This window comes from Carya illinoinensis, chromosome 11, assembly GCF_018687715.1.
Source record: "Carya illinoinensis cultivar Pawnee chromosome 11, C.illinoinensisPawnee_v1, whole genome shotgun sequence".
Classification (NCBI taxonomy): Eukaryota; Viridiplantae; Streptophyta; class Magnoliopsida; order Fagales; family Juglandaceae; genus Carya; species Carya illinoinensis.
In genome coordinates this window covers 22,107,272-22,126,732 of record NC_056762.1, presented here as the reverse complement: position 1 = coordinate 22,126,732, position 19,461 = coordinate 22,107,272, and the positions used below count along the sequence as shown (strand labels likewise).

At 36.7% G+C, this 19,461-nt stretch overlaps 1 protein-coding gene across 2 annotated transcripts; it reads left to right on the top strand.

Annotated features, from left to right (window-relative positions):
• The first annotated feature begins 2,902 nt into the window (after positions 1-2,902).
• Positions 2,903-13,578, top strand: LOC122281758 (WAT1-related protein At4g19185-like). Of its 2 annotated transcripts, XM_043093521.1 has the most exons (7): positions 2,904-3,237; positions 3,757-3,819; positions 3,952-4,068; positions 4,204-4,489; positions 11,859-12,014; positions 12,790-12,941; positions 13,225-13,578. In XM_043093521.1, the coding sequence occupies exons 1-7, from the start codon at positions 3,023-3,025 to the stop codon at positions 13,427-13,429; spliced, it is 1,194 nt and encodes a 397-aa protein (XP_042949455.1). In that variant the 5' UTR covers positions 2,904-3,022; the 3' UTR covers positions 13,430-13,578. The 2 variants fall into 2 exon arrangements, with proteins under 2 accessions (XP_042949456.1, XP_042949455.1); XM_043093522.1 differs by lacking the exons at positions 3,757-3,819; positions 3,952-4,068 and having other exon boundaries at positions 2,903-3,237.
• The last annotated feature ends 5,883 nt before the right edge of the window (positions 13,579-19,461 follow it).

Here is a 19,461-nt window from a genome sequence, read left to right as displayed (position 1 = left end):
ACTTAAGTGAAGCCTTCTACCACTCCATTTGCATCTGGTCATGCCAGCATTTTTTTTTTTTTTTTTTAAAGAACAAAGTCTGGACTAATTCCGGTCTGGTCGCCACAGCTCTTTTGACAGCTTGTCTAGCTAAACATCTGCAATGCACATTAAAAAAGAAAAGGATTATTCCATGAGCATTCTAGAGAATGACATTGAGTGGTGGTCTTTTCCGGTAGAATATCATCATCATTGTTGTTATTACTAGTGTTTCAAGCATATAACCGGAGACAGAAGGGTTGTTTATCTGATGTGAGATGGTTCTTGAGAGGTCCGCGTGCTTTCTTGATTAAACTTTTTTTTTTTTTATGCATTAGATAGAAAGCATCAGCTCGTAAGTCATCTCTAACTACGTTATATGTACTTTATAATAAAAACTTATTTTAGAAGTTGACTTAACACGTCAAACTAAGCAGTTTTCTTGTTTTTTTAAAAAAATAAAAATAAAAAAGTACACGTGCTGACATGAATTCCTGTGATTGAACCATCACGGAGCATGATGTCAGGCAATTAATTGCAAAAAAGTGGTTTGTTCTTTAGATATTATTTATAGGAAAAGTCTTTTTTTTTTAATAAATAGTGTATGGTAACCCTGATCTAACGGTTCAAGTTTGTTTGCTTTTTTAATTTACTGGCAATCTAGTGGAAAAATACGGGACCATCTCTGAGGACTCAAGTTGTGAAAAAGGTGGGTTTCCAAGTTGCATCCAAGCAAGGAAGGACTCGGGTACACCAAACTCGTTGCGTGCACAAGAATGGTTGAATCTAATTTCTGGACCTAAATGAGTCATTTTTGGGTAATATGTCATATTCCAATGTCAGTTTCGGGCTTCCAACTTCCAAGACATGCCATTGACCTCTAAATTCTAAACCCACTTGGGAATACTTTGCTCTAGCCAAAACCGAACAGCAATCTTTCCTTAAGGTCCATCGAAGTTAAACACAAATAAGATCAATTCAATTTAGTTTGATTTTAAGTGAGTCTAACATATAAGCATTAAACTCTTAAATTACTAAACTCATCTCAACTCAAGACTTTTTTATATGTGGAACCCACAATCTTTTTCAACACAACACCTCTTTACAAGTCGGATCTACAACTTTTTTCAAGTTTTCATAAATACATCTAAACTCATCTTAACATCCAGACACGTCTAAATTCATCTTATTTAGGTTTCACAAAACTCACTCTATCATTGCAACTCATTAGTATTTATAAAGAATTCAATTTATCTCAACCCAACTCAACATTCAAACAAGACCTAAATTGTCGCATGTTAATTTTTTTTTTAATAGATAAGGTTAGATACAGTATTAGGATATTCGAAGTCTAATTATATATATATATATATTAAAAGAGATCTCAAATTTAAAAATAAAATAAAATAAAATGGATGTATTTTTTATCTCAAACTGGAGGATCTGTTTAAACTGAAGACTCATTCTATCATAAAAGCCCATAGGAAAGGTCTTTGGGCGATCAAAGGAAGTAAGGGAGACCAAAGTTCATCAAAATTACACATGCACACGCCATTTTTCACGGAAAGATAGAGACTTCATATAGTTATGTGATCATTCCAAGTATCAAGTGATGATCTACACCGATAAATTCTGAATAAGATAAATATTATGTATGAGTCTATATATACCAAGTAACCTTTGATAATAAAAGATCCGAATTCTCTTTTGAATTATGAACTCTTGGGTTGCATTTACTAACTTAAGCACCGATGTTTTCTCAGGTGAATCATACCAGAGCCTCTCATCAATACTTCATTGAATGGTTACAGAGAGAAGTGGGACACGTCTTTAACTCAAACTTACTCATATTTTTTCAAAAACAATTCACCAAAGTTACATACTTAGTAAATATCGTTCTTCTTTGTAATAAGATGGACTGTGTCTATACTATATAAATGCTAGACAATTCATTAAATGATTGTCGTTTTAGAAGGAAACTTTTATTCAAAAAATAAATTATACGGATTATTTTCCTTGTAAAGAATGGATTGACAACTGGACAATTACCACTAGGCTTGAACAAAAAGCCTGAAAATTTGACCCGACCCGTTTTTCGAATTAACCTGATCCGATAACCCGACTCGTTTACGGTTAAAATCAGAAACGGGTATTACCTGTTACCCGATTTTAACATATACAGACTACAGTTGATTTCCTGGCCGTCTGCCCGTCTCCCCTGAAACCCTAACCCAACTGAGCGATACGAGAGGGAGAGAAGCAAGAACATGACGACCCGTTTCAAGAAGAACCGGAAGAAGCGCGAGCACATCAGTGATGGGCACGGTCGTATCGGTAAGCACAGGAAGCACCTGGGAGGTAAGGGAATTGTCGGAGGGATGCACCACCACCGATCCTCTTCGACAAGTACCATCCGGGGTACTTTGGCAAAGTCGGCATGAGGTATTTCCACAAGCTGCGCAACAAGTTTGTGATTTGGAACTGGGATATTGACTCAATTTTCGTGATTTTCGTGGTATTTATTGTGATATGGAACTGGGATGATTTTCGTGGTTTCTCTGTTATCATCATATTTAGTATTCGGTTCCATCCGATGATGATTTTAAGACGATTTTCGTGGTTTTGATTGTGATTTGGAACTGAGATGATTTTCGTGGTTTCTCTGTTATCATCATATTTGATATTCCGTTCCATTTGATGATGATTTTCGTAGTTGTTATTGAGAGAAATCTTCCCCAACCCAACCCAAACAAAAACGTAATCGGGTAATCGGTATGGAACAGATTCGGGTAGGGTCGGAAATCTGTGTTTTAGGGTCGGGTCGGTGAACAGTCCTAAATTTACCACTGAAATTAAATGTATATTTTTATCCCTTTGTACTCGAGTATTTAAATATGAGGTTTTCAAGTTTTAAGCCCAGGCAGAAGGCAGGATCGACTAGCCATTGACCCATCAACCAAACAACAATCCCCAACCCCATCAAAATCTTCTTCGCCGGTTTCCAATGAGAGAGATGGCGGCATCAGCAGTAGCCGGCGGTGGTGGAGTAGACGTACGGAAGGCTCATATAGCCATGGCGATGGTTCAGTTATTCAACGGAGGGTACCATGTCATAACCAAAGTGGCCCTCAATGTTGGGATCAACCAGCTCGTCTTTTGCGTCTTCCGTGACCTCATTGCCCTTTCCATCCTTGCCCCCGTTGCCTATGTCCGTGAAAAGTACCTTCTCTTTCTTTTCTTTTCTTCGATTCACATTTCTTGTCGCTTAATCACTTTTGCTTCTTCTTAATTACCATTTATCAATATGGGTAAATGGTCATGTTTGGCATTGATGCTGCATGTGAAGCATAAGGAACTCCCAATTTGGGTATCCAAGATTTCCTGTTGCAGACGAGTCGAATCAGTTTCTTTCATTCAGTACATCGACAACTTTGTTCCTGTTGTCTTACTGTCCATCCCGTTAGTTTTTGCGTAGAATTACTTTCCATAGAAAAAACCCAATATAGGATTCATTTTAATGCCACCGTTTCGGATTTTCACTGTTATTTTTTAGACGCTACTGCAAATTATATTCTGTAATGTCATAGATTGCAGAATAAAATTAGCTGATTCAGTATTTATATATGATATGCAGACTGGTTCACAATTGTTATTTGGATCAAACAATTTTTGTATCCTTACTAATATAAACTGTCCATTTACAGCATCTTGTAAGATTTATTTTTATCCTCTCTGTAGGCGGGTAAGGCTACCGATGACTAGACGCCTCCTCTTGTCATTTTTCTTTCTTGGGTTAACTGGGTAAGTTAGGATGCTTTTTAGCCTCAATCGTACTGGTTTATTTATAGATTACTCATCATTTTATTGTTTATCTGTAAAACTGTAACAACATCCGATTGATCAATCTATCTTTGCTGCTTTAAATCCACTTAGGATATTTGGGAACCAGCTTTTGTTTCTTATTGGTCTTGGCTACACAAATCCAACTTATGCTGCTGCCACACAGCCTTCAATTCCAGTCTTTACATTTCTATTGGCTGCAATGATGGGGTCAGATTGAAAAATTCTTACCGTGCTTTTAACTCAGCTGATATTTTTTTTAGTCATCTCAGATACACACACTTGTTTGTTTGCTTTTCAATGGATTTGACTTGTTCAATATCATATGTTGACTTGTTCATGCAGTACAGAAAGAGTGAACTTGCTTCGAACTGAAGGTCAGGCCAAGGTTGGAGGCACACTCATTTGTGTTTCTGGTGCCATACTAATGGTTCTATTCCGTGGCCCAGCTTTGATTGGAGTTGCAGAACCAGACTTTTCAGTGCAAAATGAAATAAGTGCCAGGGGTCAGCCAGAGCCTGCTGGATGGTTAATGTCTAGTTTTATGGAGTTCGGAATTGACCATTTCCACCTTGGAGTTTTATGCCTAATTGGGAACTGTATGTGTATGGCTGCATTTCTAGCCATTCAGGTACACATCCAGATCCTTTTGTTTTTAAATTGTGATTTGCAATGAAAATAGTTATAGATAAATAGATGAGCACTTCATGTGCATGGCTTTCTACATTTTTTGTTTTTTTTAATGCACTACTACTTTGATTACTTTGAAAAATAAAATGTAAGACAAAGTTAGATATATTCTGGCAGGTTACTGATGTTGTTTAAACACTAGCTGATATGGGGTAGAGGAAGTCCCTTTTTATGCAAACCAGGGAGCTCACAATAAGAAGCTCCATATCCCAATAAAATGTGCTTAGGATTCATGTTGGTGCAGGACAACATGGGAGCATTTGTGATTATTGAACTATTTTGCTATGAAGGTGGTTAGGATCAAGTGTAGATCATTTAGGAAAGTGGAGAAGTGTGGGGTGGCAAAGTAGAGTGGAGATAACTTGTTTTTCTTTGAAATCACACGAGGACTCATGGAGAGATAATGAGATGGGAACTTTGGGAATTTTAATGATGGTGAAGGAAAGAACTAGTTGGAATATCATTGAACTAAGAGACCTTATGTTCAACTCTCTTTATGTATGGATGGCAGCATCACACAATAGCTTCCATTCCCATAGCTTTCTAGAATTTATGGAATTGTGTTATTTTTCTTTATCCCTATAGTTGGATGTTCCCTATTATAAACTTATAGCTGGGTTATGTCCCTTTCACTTTAAATAAAATTTTCTCTAATTATAAAAAGAAAAGAATATAAGCAAGAAAGGGAGAAAGAGCTGCTGATAAAATCAGTAAGTAAGAGATAATAGAGAAAAAAACTAGGGAGGAAGAGAGGGAGATGTTGGGGTGTGGGGGTGGGGATCCAAATTCCAAAGTATAGCTCAATTTATCTCTGCACCTCCAAAAGAGTGCAAGTTACATCCTTTTCTAGCTAGGACTACTGTTTTTTTTATAAGTAATAGACTTTATTAAAAGCAATGAAACTAGGCAGAGCCCATGTAAACAAGAAGTATACAAGATGAGACCTAATTACATTCTAGAAAGCTGAAAAGAAAACAAAAACTCATTAACACTCTCTCCCCTCAATACTATAGTAGAAAACCACTGAAAAAGAGAAGACAAAAAGAAATTCCAGATATCTCCCACTGCTCTTTCCCTGTTGTTGAAGCATCTGTCATTCCTTTCTGTCCATAAACACCACAATAAGCACAATGGTATCATCCTCCATGCCGCATCCAGTTGAGAGTTATTATGATTTCTGTTCCGGCAGGCTAAAACTTTCACCACCCTCATAGGCATAACCCAACTCAGCCCAGCTCTACAAAGGATACCTACCCATAACTCCCTAGCCACCTCACAATGAAGAAAAAGATGATCAATCAACTCACCATCCTTCTTACACATTAAGCACCACTCCATAATAATCATACCACGCTTGCTCAGATTATCGATCATCAAAATCTTCCCTAGAGCAGCAGTCCAGGTAAAAAAGGCAACTTTAAACAGCACACAAACCTTCCAAATACTCTTCCACGGAAAAGAAACATGCTGTTGGGCAGACAACACCTTATAAAATGACTTAACAGAAAAATTATTGCTCCCTGAATGTTTCCACAGCAAACTATCACTCCCAATTGCACCTATCTTTATAGAATACAAAAAAAAGTAGGGAGTTGAGAAGGCTTACTTGGTCTATTAATTATGATGGCAAGGATGGAAAGGAGGGGAGTACAAGTCGTAGTAGAAATAAGGGAAGGGCTGTTTCAGTTGTTAAATGAAGCCAAAAATTCTGAGCTGGAATGTAAGGGGGTTGAATGAGGTTAACAAACGCCTCCGGCTACGATCTTTGTTGAGACAATGGAAGCTGGACATTATTTGCTTGCAGGAAACAAAATTGAAGATTATTACAAGAAGAGTCATAAGGAGTTTATGGAGCTTCCAATTTGTAGGATGGTCCTATTTACCTTCAAAAGGGGCCTCGGGGGGGGTATTAGTTATGTGGGATAAAAGGGTGGTGGAGAATATTGATGAGTTTGTGGGAGAATATTCGGTGGGGTGCTTGTTCAAAAACTTTGAAGATGGGTTTGCGTGGGCTTTCGCTAGCGTTTATGGTCCTAATTTGGATTGTGAGCGGCGGATGCTTTGGGATGAACTTGCAGGCATGGCTTCATGGTGGGAGGTTCCATGGTGTATTGGAGGAGATTTTAATGTGACTAGATTTCCTAGCGAAAGATTGGGGGAGGGTCGACAAACTCTTGCTATGAGGGAATTTTCAGAAATTATTTATGAGCTGGAATTAATGGATGTACCACTAATGGGGGGTGATTATACTTGGTCCTCAAACCAAGCCTGGTCAAGACTAGATAGATTCTTAATATCTCCTTCTTGGGAGGAACATTATCCAGATCTCTCTCAGAAAAGGCTCTCTAGGATTTGTTCGGACCACTTTCCCATTGTGCTGGATTGTGGAGGGATTCCAGGGGGTAGAAGGCCTTTTAAATTTGAGAATATGTGGTTAAAACATGAGGGGTTTGTGGAGTTGGTGGGACAATGGTGGAGCTCATATCATTTGCAGGGCAACCCGAGTAATGTATTGGCTGGAAAGTTGAAGGCGTTGAAAAAGGATTTGAAGTTATGGAATGAGCAAATATTTGGTCATGTTACGCTACAAAAAAAAAAAAAAAAGATCTGTTTCAAGAGTTACAAAGCTTGGAGGGAAGTGGAGATGAGAGCAATCGCAAAGGGCATGTCGTTGCTGATTTGGAAAGAGTGATTCTTATGGAGGAAATTCCGTGGCGACAAAAGTCAAGGGCTTTGTGGCTTAGGGAGGGAGATAGGTGCACAAAGTTTTTTCATTGCATTGCAAACTCTCACAGGAGGTTCAATACCATTGAGTCCCTAAACGTGGATGGCGGTGCACTTACAAATCAAGCTGAAATTAAGAATCATGTGGCTGGACACTTTGAACACTTGTTATCAGAACCTCATGATTGGAGACCTACTTTAGACGGATTAGATTTTGAGCACATCGACCAAAGTAGTATGGTTTGGTTGGAGAGACCATTTGAAGAGGAAGAGGTACACATAGTAATCAGGAAAATGAATAAAGACAAAGCACCGATCCCGGATGGCTTTACTATGGCTTTCTTTCAGAAGTGCTGGGAGGTGGTGAGGGAAGATGTAATGCAGGTTTTCCAGGAATTTTTCACATATGGCAAATTCGAGAAGAGTTTGAATGCTACTTTCATCGCACTGGTCCCAAAAAAAAGGGTGCTATAGAGGTGCAAGACTTCAGGCCTATTAGTCTGGTGGGGAGCATTTATAAGATAATCTCTAAAGTCCTGGCTAATAGAATGAGCACAGTTATGGATAAAATTATCTCTAAGACTCAAAATGCTTTTGTGAGAGGGCGCCAAATACTGGATTCGGTTCTTATAGCAAATGAGTGTTTGGACTACAGGATCAAGTCGGGAGAGCCAGGTATTTTATGCAAATTAGACATGGAAAAGGCCTATGATCATGTCAATTAGGACTTCTTGTTATACATGTTGAGTAGATGTGGTTTTGGGACAAGATGGAGAAAGTGGATGAGACATTGTGTCAACGGCTTGTTTCTCAGTGTTAGTAAATGGAGATTCAGTGGGCTTCTTTAATAGCTCGCGGGGATCACGACAAGGTGATCCATTATCACCCCTTTTATTTGTCATCGTAATGGAGGCCCTAAGTCGAATGCTGTCAGCTGTGGTGGAGGGGTGTCTTGGCTGGTTTTGTAATGGGAAACATTAACATCTCACATCTATTGTTCGCAGACGACACATTGCTGTTTTGTGAGGCAAATGCAGGACATGTACAAGCTTTGAAGGCCATTTTATTGTTTTGAAGCAATATCGGGGTTAAAAATTAATCTTGCAAAGACGGAGATGGTTGCGGTTGGTGAGGCGAGGAATATTAGAGGGTTGGCCAACATTTTGGGATGCGGAGTCTCTTCTTTGCCATTGAAGTATCTTGGCCTGCCCTTGGGGTCTACTTTTGAAGCCAAGGTAATTTGGGAGGAGGTGTTGGAGAAATTAGAGAATAAATTGGTCGGGTGGAAAAGGTTGTATTTAACTAAAGGGGGGCAGACCACTCTTATCAAGAGCACACTATCCAACCTTCCTACATACTACTTGTCTCTATTTCCTCTCCCCGCCAACATAGCAACAAAAATGGAGAAACTTCAACGTGATTTTCTGTGGAGTGGCTTAGGCGAGGAGCTCAAATTCCATCTAGTAGGGTGGAATAAGGTGTGTACTCCGTTGAGAGATGGGGGCTTGGGGGTCCGGAATGTGAGGGCCTTTAATGAGGCATTATTAGGAAAATGGTTATGGCAGTATAACAAGGAAAAGGGAGCCTTATGGAAAGAAGTGATTGATATGAAGTATGGAAGTGAACGGGAGGGTTGGTGCTCTAAGGAAAGTAGGGGGACTTATGGGGTGGGGTTATGGAAGTACATAAGGAAAGGTTGGTGTACCTTTGCTAGTAACACTCGTCTTTGTGTGGGAAATGGTAGGAGGGTCAGCTTTTGGAATGAGGTGTGGGTGGGAGACATGGTTCTAAAGGAGGTCTATCCTAATATTTTCAGAATTGCTCGGAACAAAGAAGCAATGGTGGCTGATTTGAGGGTAATAAGCAATGGTGCATAGGAGTGGACTATAAGTCTTACCCGGGATGCACATGATTGGGAAGTTACCGGGATGGTGGAGTTTCTCAGCTTGCTGTATAACACGGTTATTGATGCTACAAGTGAGGACAAGATAGTATGGAAACCTTTGAGGAAAGGGAAGTGTTCTGTGTGCTCCTTTTATGATACAATTACTATGCAGCGAAGCCACAATTTTCCTTGGAAGAACATTTGGAGGAGCAAAGCACCTAAAAAGGTTGCATTCTTTGTATGGACGGCAGCATTAGGGAAGATTCTTACTATGGACAATCTAAGAAGAAGAGGCATAATCATAACCGAATGGTGCTGTATGTGCAGAAAGAATGGTGAAACGATAGACCACTTACTTTTACATTGTGAATTTGCTCGGGAAATCTGGAATTTTTTCTTCAGCAGAAGGGATATAGCATGGATCATGCCGGAAAGAGTGATAGAATTAATTGCAAGCTGGAGAGGAATTGTGGGGACACCACAGATTGCGGCTGTATGGAAGATGGCTCCTCTTTGTATTCTTTGGTGTATTTGGAGTGAAAGAAATTATAGACTTTTTGAGGATCAAGAACGTTCCATAGAAGAGTTTAGGAGGTTTTTTTGGAAGACTTTATTTATGTGGGCCATCGCTCTAGAGCTGAATGGTCTCAGTTTCCAAGATTTCCTTGTATCAGTTACTAGATCCTAAATAGGTGTATTCACATGTATACCTCCAGTGCACCTGGAATATGCTTATTAATAAAATTTCTTATTACTTATCAAAAAAAAGAATACAAAAAACTCAAAAAGCCTGCAATCTCATCAAGTTCCCAATCCTGGGCATTTCTTTTGAAAATAATATTCCAATGTATAGCCCCATTGACACAACACGACACAGCACCTCTAAAACAGCAACCTGCTGATTACCAACCAATCTGAAAACTACCGGGAAAACAGCAAAAGGAGGTTTCTCACAATACCATTCATCAAACCAAAACCGGATTCTATCCCTAACTCCAACCTCAAACTTGATATGTTTTTCAAAAATATTCCACCCCTTTCTACTATATTTCCAGAGGCGAACACCATAAGACCCCCTACCCTCCTTAGAACACCATCTCCCCCACTCACACCCGTACTTCCGATCAATCACCGCTCTCCAAAAAGAATCTCCTTCCTTTTGATACCTCCACAACCACTTCCCCAATAATGCCATATTAAAAAAGTTCAAATCTCTCACCCCCAATCCACCATTCACAATCGGAAAAATCACCCTTTGCCAATTCACAAAATGAAATTTATTCTCCTCCCCCAAACCATCCCATAAAAAGGCTTTAAAAATTTTTTCAATCTGATTAGCCACTCCCACCGGTAATGGAAATAAAGAAAGATAATAGATGGGAAGGTTGGAAAGAGTGCTTTTGATAAGAGTTAACCTCCCCCCTTTTGATAAGTAAAGCCGCTTCCAACCCGACAATCTTTTCTCAAACTTCTCCATAACCCCATCCCAAATCCTCCTAGCTTTAAAAGATGCTCCCAAGGGAAGTCCAAGATATTTCATTGGAAGAGAAGCAACCTTACAACCCAACAAATCCGCCAAAAAGCTGACATTCCTCAGCTCACCCACCGGCACCAATTCCTACTTTCCCAAGTTCACCTTAAGGCCCAAGACAGCTTCAAAACACAGCAGGACAGCTCTTAAAGCTTGAATATGGCAAGCATCAGCATCACAAAAAATAAGAGTATCATCTGCAAAAAGCAAGTGAGAAATAGAAATATCCCCATTACTATTGTTTCCCACTGAGAAACCACCAAGAAAGCCTCCCACAGCTGCCTCCACCATTCTACTCAAAGCCTCCATAACAATAACAAAAAGGAAAGGAGATAATGGATCTCCTTGTCTCAAACCCCGTGAAGACATGAAAAAACCACAAGAGATACCATTCACTAAAACAGAAAACCGGGCATTAGTAACACAATGTTTAATCCAACCACACCACCTCTCCCCAAATCCACACCTTCTAAGCATATAAAATAAAAAATCCCTGCACACATGGTCATATGCCTTCCAAGGAGTAATTGCATTCTTGTCCACTGAAAAACAACTAAAACAACCCACAAGTTATGAGGATAATTCAAGTACAACAGCAGACAGTTGACGGAAAAAGGAGGGGGGGGGGGGGGGGGGGGGGGGTGGGCTGCTCTTAGTAAGTTCTCTGCATTTTTTATTATGTGTATCTTTTCAACTAACCAAGTTAAGTCCAGCTATATCCACTCGGTCGACAAATGCTGTTGAATTTTAGTTTGTTTACATGGCAACTTAGTTCTTCATGGTGAACTTTATTCGTTAAAACAATTAGTTCATATGGATATGGCATATCAAACAATGGGGTGGGCGGAGGCAAGAGTTTCGATTTTTAATTTTGATAGAAGTGATCATGATGATGATAGCGATAATAACAGGATGACAGTAACAATGTAAATGATAAAGAAAGGAAGGATTATAATAATAAGAAGAAGCACACTCTGTATCAAGAAATTGTAAAGTAGCTTACACTGATTAGAGAAATCGAGAGACCCCATACATTTCTTGTAATGGCCCAATGGAAGGCCCAAACCACATGGCCTATACTCCAAAAGGACTAGTCAATGATACAATTGACTTTTGTGTTTTTTGGTAAGTTAATCTCTGTGTATGCTGAATGTGTGTGGAAACTTTCAGGCTCCACTTCTAGCAAAGTATCCTGCCAGCCTATCAGTCACAGCATATTCCTACTTCTTTGGTGCTCTATTGATGGTGACAACAGCATTCTTTATGACCAATGAGTCAACAGACTGGAGTTTGACAAAGTCTGAGCTTTTTGCTGTCATTTATGCTGTAAGTTTTTTCTATTAAGAATATCTTTGTCTTGAGTATGAATTTTCTCCTTGCCAATTCGATGCTTGTCTTAGCTGTAACTCCATCTGACTTCAAATAACTCTTCGGTGACTTTTCATCCTCTGGGGTCATTTAACTTTTAAAGACAGTTCATTGTGATAACTTTGTTTTCAGAAGAGGGTGGTCCTCACTTGATCATGATTATGGTCAATGTTGTGATGGTTCGCCTTCACTAACCCTGTAAGGTAGAGTGCTTCTATTTATTTATTTTAATCTTGAGCATCTTGATGATTTTTCATCCTCTGGATCCATGTGATCTGCTGGTTATTTTAACTTTTGAAGACAGTTTATGGTTCTAACTTTGCTCTCTTAAGAGGGCTGTCTTTACTTACGAAGATTATGGTCAATATCATGATGGCTCACCTTCGCTAACCCTATAAGGTGGAGTGCAGTTTTTTTTTTTAATAATCTTTCGATAGTAGGTGATTTTCCATCCTCTGGGTCCATGTGATCTGCTGGTTATTTAACTTTTGAAGTCAGTTTATGGTTATTTAACTTTCTCCCCAGACTTCACAGTTCACCATGGTTCATTTATAACAGTTGATGACTTGGTTCCATGCATATTTGTAACCCTCTTACAAGTAATAGAATGTTATGATTGTATCTGACATTACTATTACTCGTGCATGTATGCTTTTCCCTTCAAACTTTACATTTTTGTATCTAGCACATGGGGGAAAATTATGGTTAAGTGCATTGCTCCTTTTGTTCTCAGGGAACTGTTGCATCTGCCATTAATTATGGACTCATAACGTGGAGCAATAAGATGTTAGGCCCTGCTTTGGTTGCTCTCTACAATCCACTACAACCTGCAGCTTCTGCCTTCCTTTCCAGAATTTTTCTTGGAAGTCCCATCTATTTTGGAAGGTTTTGCTCCAATCACTCCTAGTACACTTTTGCTGACTTGCTTTATTTGTTAATTTACCCTGGATATAATGTAATACATCTTGACATGCTTAGTCAATACATCTTGTAGACATCCTTTTTTTTTTGTCCCTTTCCTCCCCTTACCAAGTGATATGTTTCTGTTAGTGTTGTTTCAAGAATATCCTTTTGATAATAATCAAAATTTCTCGATTTCTGTAGTTCTTAATGGAATTTTTATTAGAATGGTGCTGCTTACTTCGTGTTTTTTTACATGTTGAAACAGTGTTTTAGGGGGATCTTTAATCATTGCGGGTCTTTATATGGTCACCTGGGCATCTTATAGAGAAAGACTAGCAGCTTCGGTGATTGTTCCTACTCGGGCTACTGAGCCGCTCGTTCACAAAGATCCATCGATTAACAAGATTCCGTACCAGAGAAGTCTTATTTTCTCAGGGCCATCCACTACACTGCCAAAATCCTCAGATTAAGACATTATGTGATGGGAAGTGGTGTAAAGCTTCTCTTTTCTACCATACACTTTTGTTCACATAAGATAGCACATCTTGAATGTCTTTTCCATTCATTAACTGTCTTGAAATTAATGTCCAAAGAAATATAATTTTCTGTGTTCTCTATATTCAAAGGATTTTATCTTTCCCATTTAGATTTTTTGGTACATTTTTGTCCTTTGATTTCGTGGCTATATATTATATATAATACAGGATAATGCCATGGGGCAGCCTAGCTTGTACCACTAGGCGTCTCCTAATGTATTTTTTTTTTTTTCTCTTGAATATTTTTTTATTATCTTTAACCGTCAAAGAAAAAAAATAATTCACTTTTTACTAATACTCAGTTTCATAATCATTAAAAAAAATATATGGAGAGTGGTCAAACCCAGACTGGCTATCATTTTCCATATAATATAATATAATATATATTGAGTTTTGTTTCCCTAGTTACATGGTTACACGTTTCGTCTATATCTTCACCACAATTGTTCTGGGCCAGGAGCTCTCTCCGTCTCCGATTGCTCAGTAGTATGAAATACAATGGAAGTGGCCCCCTCTCTATAGTGAAGGAGGAGTTTAATTATTATTCGTATTAAAGTAATCTTCTCGCTTTTGTTTGTTTGATTGTATGCAAGTAATGAAGAGAACTCAAACTCATACATGAGTGTTCCTTACACGACACGACAACCTGGAGTGCTGCAGAAGCATCAACTTTAATGAAAAATAGTGTATCTTGCGAAAAATGATATTTATAGTTTTAAAGTATAAAATGTTATATATTTATTTAAAAAAATAAATATTAGATTTATATAAAAAAATAATAATAATAATTAATTTTTTAATAATAAATTTTTATTTTTATTTTTATTTTCTAAAAAATGTGTTTTGGGGGGGTGGTGTGTTTTGGTACTGGCTTTCACGCAATTGTTATTAGGGCTGAGCAGAAATCCGAAAATCCGACTCCGGCTCCGACTCCGCTCCGACTCCGACAAGTCAGAGTTTTTTCTCCCCTGGAAGTCGGAGTCGGAGTCAGAGTCGGAGGTGGAGCTGTCCCGACTCCGCTCCGATCCGACTCCGACTCCGACACACCGACTCCGACTCCGATTAATCCTCCGACTCCGACTTCCCTTCCGACTCCGACTCCGACTTCCATCCCGACTCTGACTCCGATTTTCACTCCGAATCCGACTCCGACTCCGACGCCGACTTCCACTCCGACTCCGACTCCGATATTGTGCATATTTTATAAAAATATGTGTTATCAATATATTAACATCTAATAAATAATAATGTATAAACATTATAATGAATAATATAAGTTAATATAGTTAGTATAAGTTAATTTACATTACTAATTTACTATAAGTTACTATAAGTTAATATAGTTATTAGTTACACTATAAGTTGCTAATTACTATACCTTATATAGTTAATTTACATTACTAATTTACTATAACTCTATAAGTTACTATAAGTTACTATACCTTATATAGTTAATTTACATTACCAATTTACTATAAGTTACTATATAAGTTACTATAGCTTATATAGTTAATTTACATTGCTAATTTACTATAAGTTACTATATAAGTTACTATAGCTTATTTTATATTTTACATTACTAGTTTACTATAAGTCAATATATAATATATAGTTATATTATATATAATATATAGTTATATATATACTATATATATTAAGGGCTTATATAGTATATAGTTACTATACTATGTATTTTTTATGCATTAATCATATATATTTATATGTTTTACTAGGTAGAAGTAACGTGCAATGCACGTTTATCTAGTTTAATGAAATAATTATTTTAAAAAAAGGTATATATTTCATAAAAAAGAAAATTGATTTCAATCGATAATTTAAAACATATGGAAAAAAAATGTGAAATCTAGTAAACATTTAGGGTAATGATAGTTAAATATAGAATAATAATTACATACTTGTATAGATTAAATTTTGGTTTTAATTTTGGTTATGTATTTTTAATTTTATGTTTTAATTTTGGACCTTTGGTTATGTATTTTTAATTTTAGGTTTTAATTTTGGTTATGTATTTTTAATTTTAGGTTTTAATTTTGGTTATGTATTTTTAATTTTAGGTTTTAATTTTGGTTATGTACTTTTAATTTTAGGTTGTAATTTTGGTTATGTAATTTTAATATGTGTATTTGGTTTTAATTTAGTTTTTAATTTTGGTTGCACATTTGAATTTAGTTTTATTTTTTATAGTGATAGATTTTGAATTTAGTTTTATTTTCTAATGTGATAATTTTGGTTAGATAAATTAGAAATCTCAAATTATATTTTTTAAAAACATTGATATAGAAGCTCAAATCCGATTAAAGTTGTAAATTGTAAAATTAAAATGTTAATTAGGTCAAAGAAAAAAGGCTAAAAAAAAGTCCAATAAAAAAGCCCAACAAAAAGCCCAACTCCGACTCCGCTCCGACATGTCGGTGTCGGAGTCGGAGCGGAGTGGGGTGTAAGTGGAGTTGGAGTCGGAGGTCGGATTCGGCCTCCGACAAAGTCGGAGTCAGAGTCGGAGGAGGCCAAATCCGACTCCGACTCAATCGGTGCTCAGCCCTAATTGTTATCGACTTTGAGGTTGATGTAGCACCGATGAATCCATTATTCCTCGTGGGCCTTCTTCTTCAAGTCTTGCCACTTCTGTTGACGAAACTTTCTATTGTTTAGGTTGAAGATGGAAAATGTTCCCAAACATAATAATAATCAATTTCAATGTGATTGCTGTAAGAATCATATAGGAGGAGGTTAGATTGTCACTAAATATTACTTGAGGTGAGTCTAGTCCATTTTTTTTAAAACTTTTTTTTTTTTTTTTTTTTTGTTATCTTCTTATGCATTTCAATTTAGCCCATTTATGATTTTTTTTTTCCCATTTTCCCCTACCTCACAGCCAACCCCAAGCAATGTATCATTTTTTATATTTTTCCATAGAACATCACTAAATGGAAAATTTTTATTAAATTTTCAATAATTATTAATGTATAAATTAAAATAAATAAAATTTTACAAATGAAATATGTGCTAATGGCTAAGTAATGATTTTTTTTTTTAAATATTACCATCAAAGTTCCAATAATTATTAATGTATGAATTAAAACAGTAATGAACTTTTTTTATAAAAAATATTATTAAATTTGCAATAATGATTAATGTATAAATTAAATCAAATAAAATTTTACAGCATTTAAAATTTTATTTTTTTATATTTTAAATTCTTAATAGAGTTTTTTGTAAAATTCATATATTAAATGGAAAATTTTAAATGAACTATGTGCTAACAACTAAATAAACAAATGCAAATATTAGAGGAAAAATATTTTTGCCTAACATTTTTGTATGCCCTAATTATTTGTAATAACGTCTAATGTTCAAAATTTTTTTAAAATATTGTTTTGCATTTTCTTCTATATTTCAATTTACTAAATATCCTCAAATAGAGCAGTAAATTCAACCACCACCTTGTTAATTAGTTTATTTAATCTTAGTAAATATGATTGATTACTTTCTTTAATCTTAATGTAAGAGTGATTGATAGGGTGAAGGAGACTTATGACACTAAGTTAACATGAAAAAAGCTTATGATACAAAAAAGAATTAATTCACTGTTAATCCATTGCCCCACAACAAACTTTAATTTATTATTTTACTTCAGCATATTTAATCAAATAGATGTAGAAACAGGCTTTATGATTGTTTTGTTCTTAGAAAGATAATAACATGATATTTATCATCCATATATTCTCAAATTTGTACGAGATTTTTAAAATATAAGCACTGATGAATTTAAATGGTGTATTTTCAAATCAGCTCGCTAATTACATATAATGAGTTTCATAATTTTCTTATGAAAAATGTACAACTCATCACATGTTCATTTAGATGAGAAATTCAATTCATGATCTATATAATATATGTTGATCAGTCCAAGATTAAATCCCTTATCAATACTTATATATATATATATATATATATATATATATGTATGTGTGTGTGTATAAATCCCATAAAGCGTAACCCTTCACTACCCGCACCCTATCAAAAAATTTTCCCCATTCTCTCTCTCTCTCTCTCTCTCTCTCTCTCTCTCTCTCTCTCTCTCTCTCTCTCTCTCTCTCTCTCTCCTAGATTTGCCACTGCCAGCAAGCCCACTATAATCCACCAGTCACAAACTCGCCACAGCCACAATCTCCTTGCTCTCCTCCACATTCCTCATTGTCGAGACACTCCACCGTGAGCCAAACTTGCCCAACAAGCCATTGCCCTTGACGAAAGCCACTCGACATTTCTTCCTTAGTGCTTCTTCGCCGTCGTTCAGTTGCGCCATCCCCAGGCTAAGCCTCTGCTCATTTATTTCCGTCGATGAGCAGTTCTCCTTCACGGCAATCTCTTCCTCTCTGTTCGCTCATCTCTCCCACCACCAAGCCCTTCCTCCTCCCCAAGCCCGAGGCCCATAGCCCTTTTTTCTTCCCTCGCATGGACGGCTTCTCTCTTTACATCTCTTTTCTCTCTTTCCTCCCTCAGATCTGCCATCGATTGGCGCTCGCCATCACCCACGTGCACACCGGACCTCCATCCCTCGACCATACCCTCCTTCCCTAGCCAACGCCGACTTTTCTCTCTCCCTCATGTGCCCTCTCCCTCATGGCATGAACCACCCCACCACTGCCATGTTCTCAAAGGTTAGAATTTTTTTTTTTTCCAAAATTTTCGGAAGATTTGTGCGTGGTGGGTATCATGATGGAGTTGTTGAGTGTTTTTGGTTGGTGTCTTTGTAGATCTGGATAGATTCCTTAAATCTAGTTATTTAATGGTGATGGATTTTGGTGTTCCAAGCACGATTGGGCTAATATTCGTATTTGGTGGGAAGTATACATGTATTATACATTGTTTTTTAATTTGGTTTGGTTTGAATATATGCGCATGATTTCTTTTTTTTCACTCAAGTTGTGAAAATTTCAACAGGTTACATATTGTATTTGGGTATGATTTTCTCTCATGCATATGCATATAATTTGTTTAGTTTTTTTTTTTTTTTTTTTTTTTGCTGAATCTATATGCGCATGATGTGAATATAGTGTAAGAAATTCACTCATGCAACACTAAGAGAATGGAGGAAGGAGAAACATACCAAGACTGTTGAGATTCACGAGGAGATTCAGGAGGAGGAGCAACACTTTTTTTTTTTTTTTTTTGCAAGCAAGCAAGAGTAGACAAAAACAAAATGCAAACAGAAGGAAAATATTAAGAGATTGATAGAGAAAGTGATAAAAATTCAAATATAAAATGACAATGATATGAAGGCAGTGAAGAAAAACAAGAACTAAAAGTGACCGAATTTGGATGCAAAATTAGGGATAAAAGTAAAAAGAAATCAGCAGCTCAGAAATGTAAAATGACGGAATGACAATTTCGTAAAAAAATAAAAATAATAATTAGCAAAAGAAGAATAGAAACACTGAAGACATCATTTAAGAATATAACTAAGGGCAAAATGGAAAATAAAAAAATTAGACAAAAATATTGTAGATAGTGGATTCTTACTTTATTATAAGAGAAATACTTTTTGCAGTTGGCTTGCAATCGTGGAGAAAAAAATGAATTAATATGGGACCTACATGAAAAAAAAAATTATTTTTATAACTTTTTTTTATTCATGTAGGTCTCCCTGAATATAAAATAATTTTTTTATAATTTTTTTTATTCATTCCGTACAGCTGACTCCACGCCGACTGCATTTGCCGACTGTATCTAACAAAGCCCATTTCTTAAGAAAGTGATGTGATTTTAGTGGCATGTAAGGCCCTCGCACCTATGCTCATAGGTCAAGGCTCGTCCTTTAAATCCATAGTATACGATTTCAGGGTGGTGCACTTGCCATTAGCCGAACATGTCCCAAATGTGATGTATCATCCTTCGTCATATCTTTTAAAATAAGAAAAGAATAAATAAAAAGAATAAAAAAG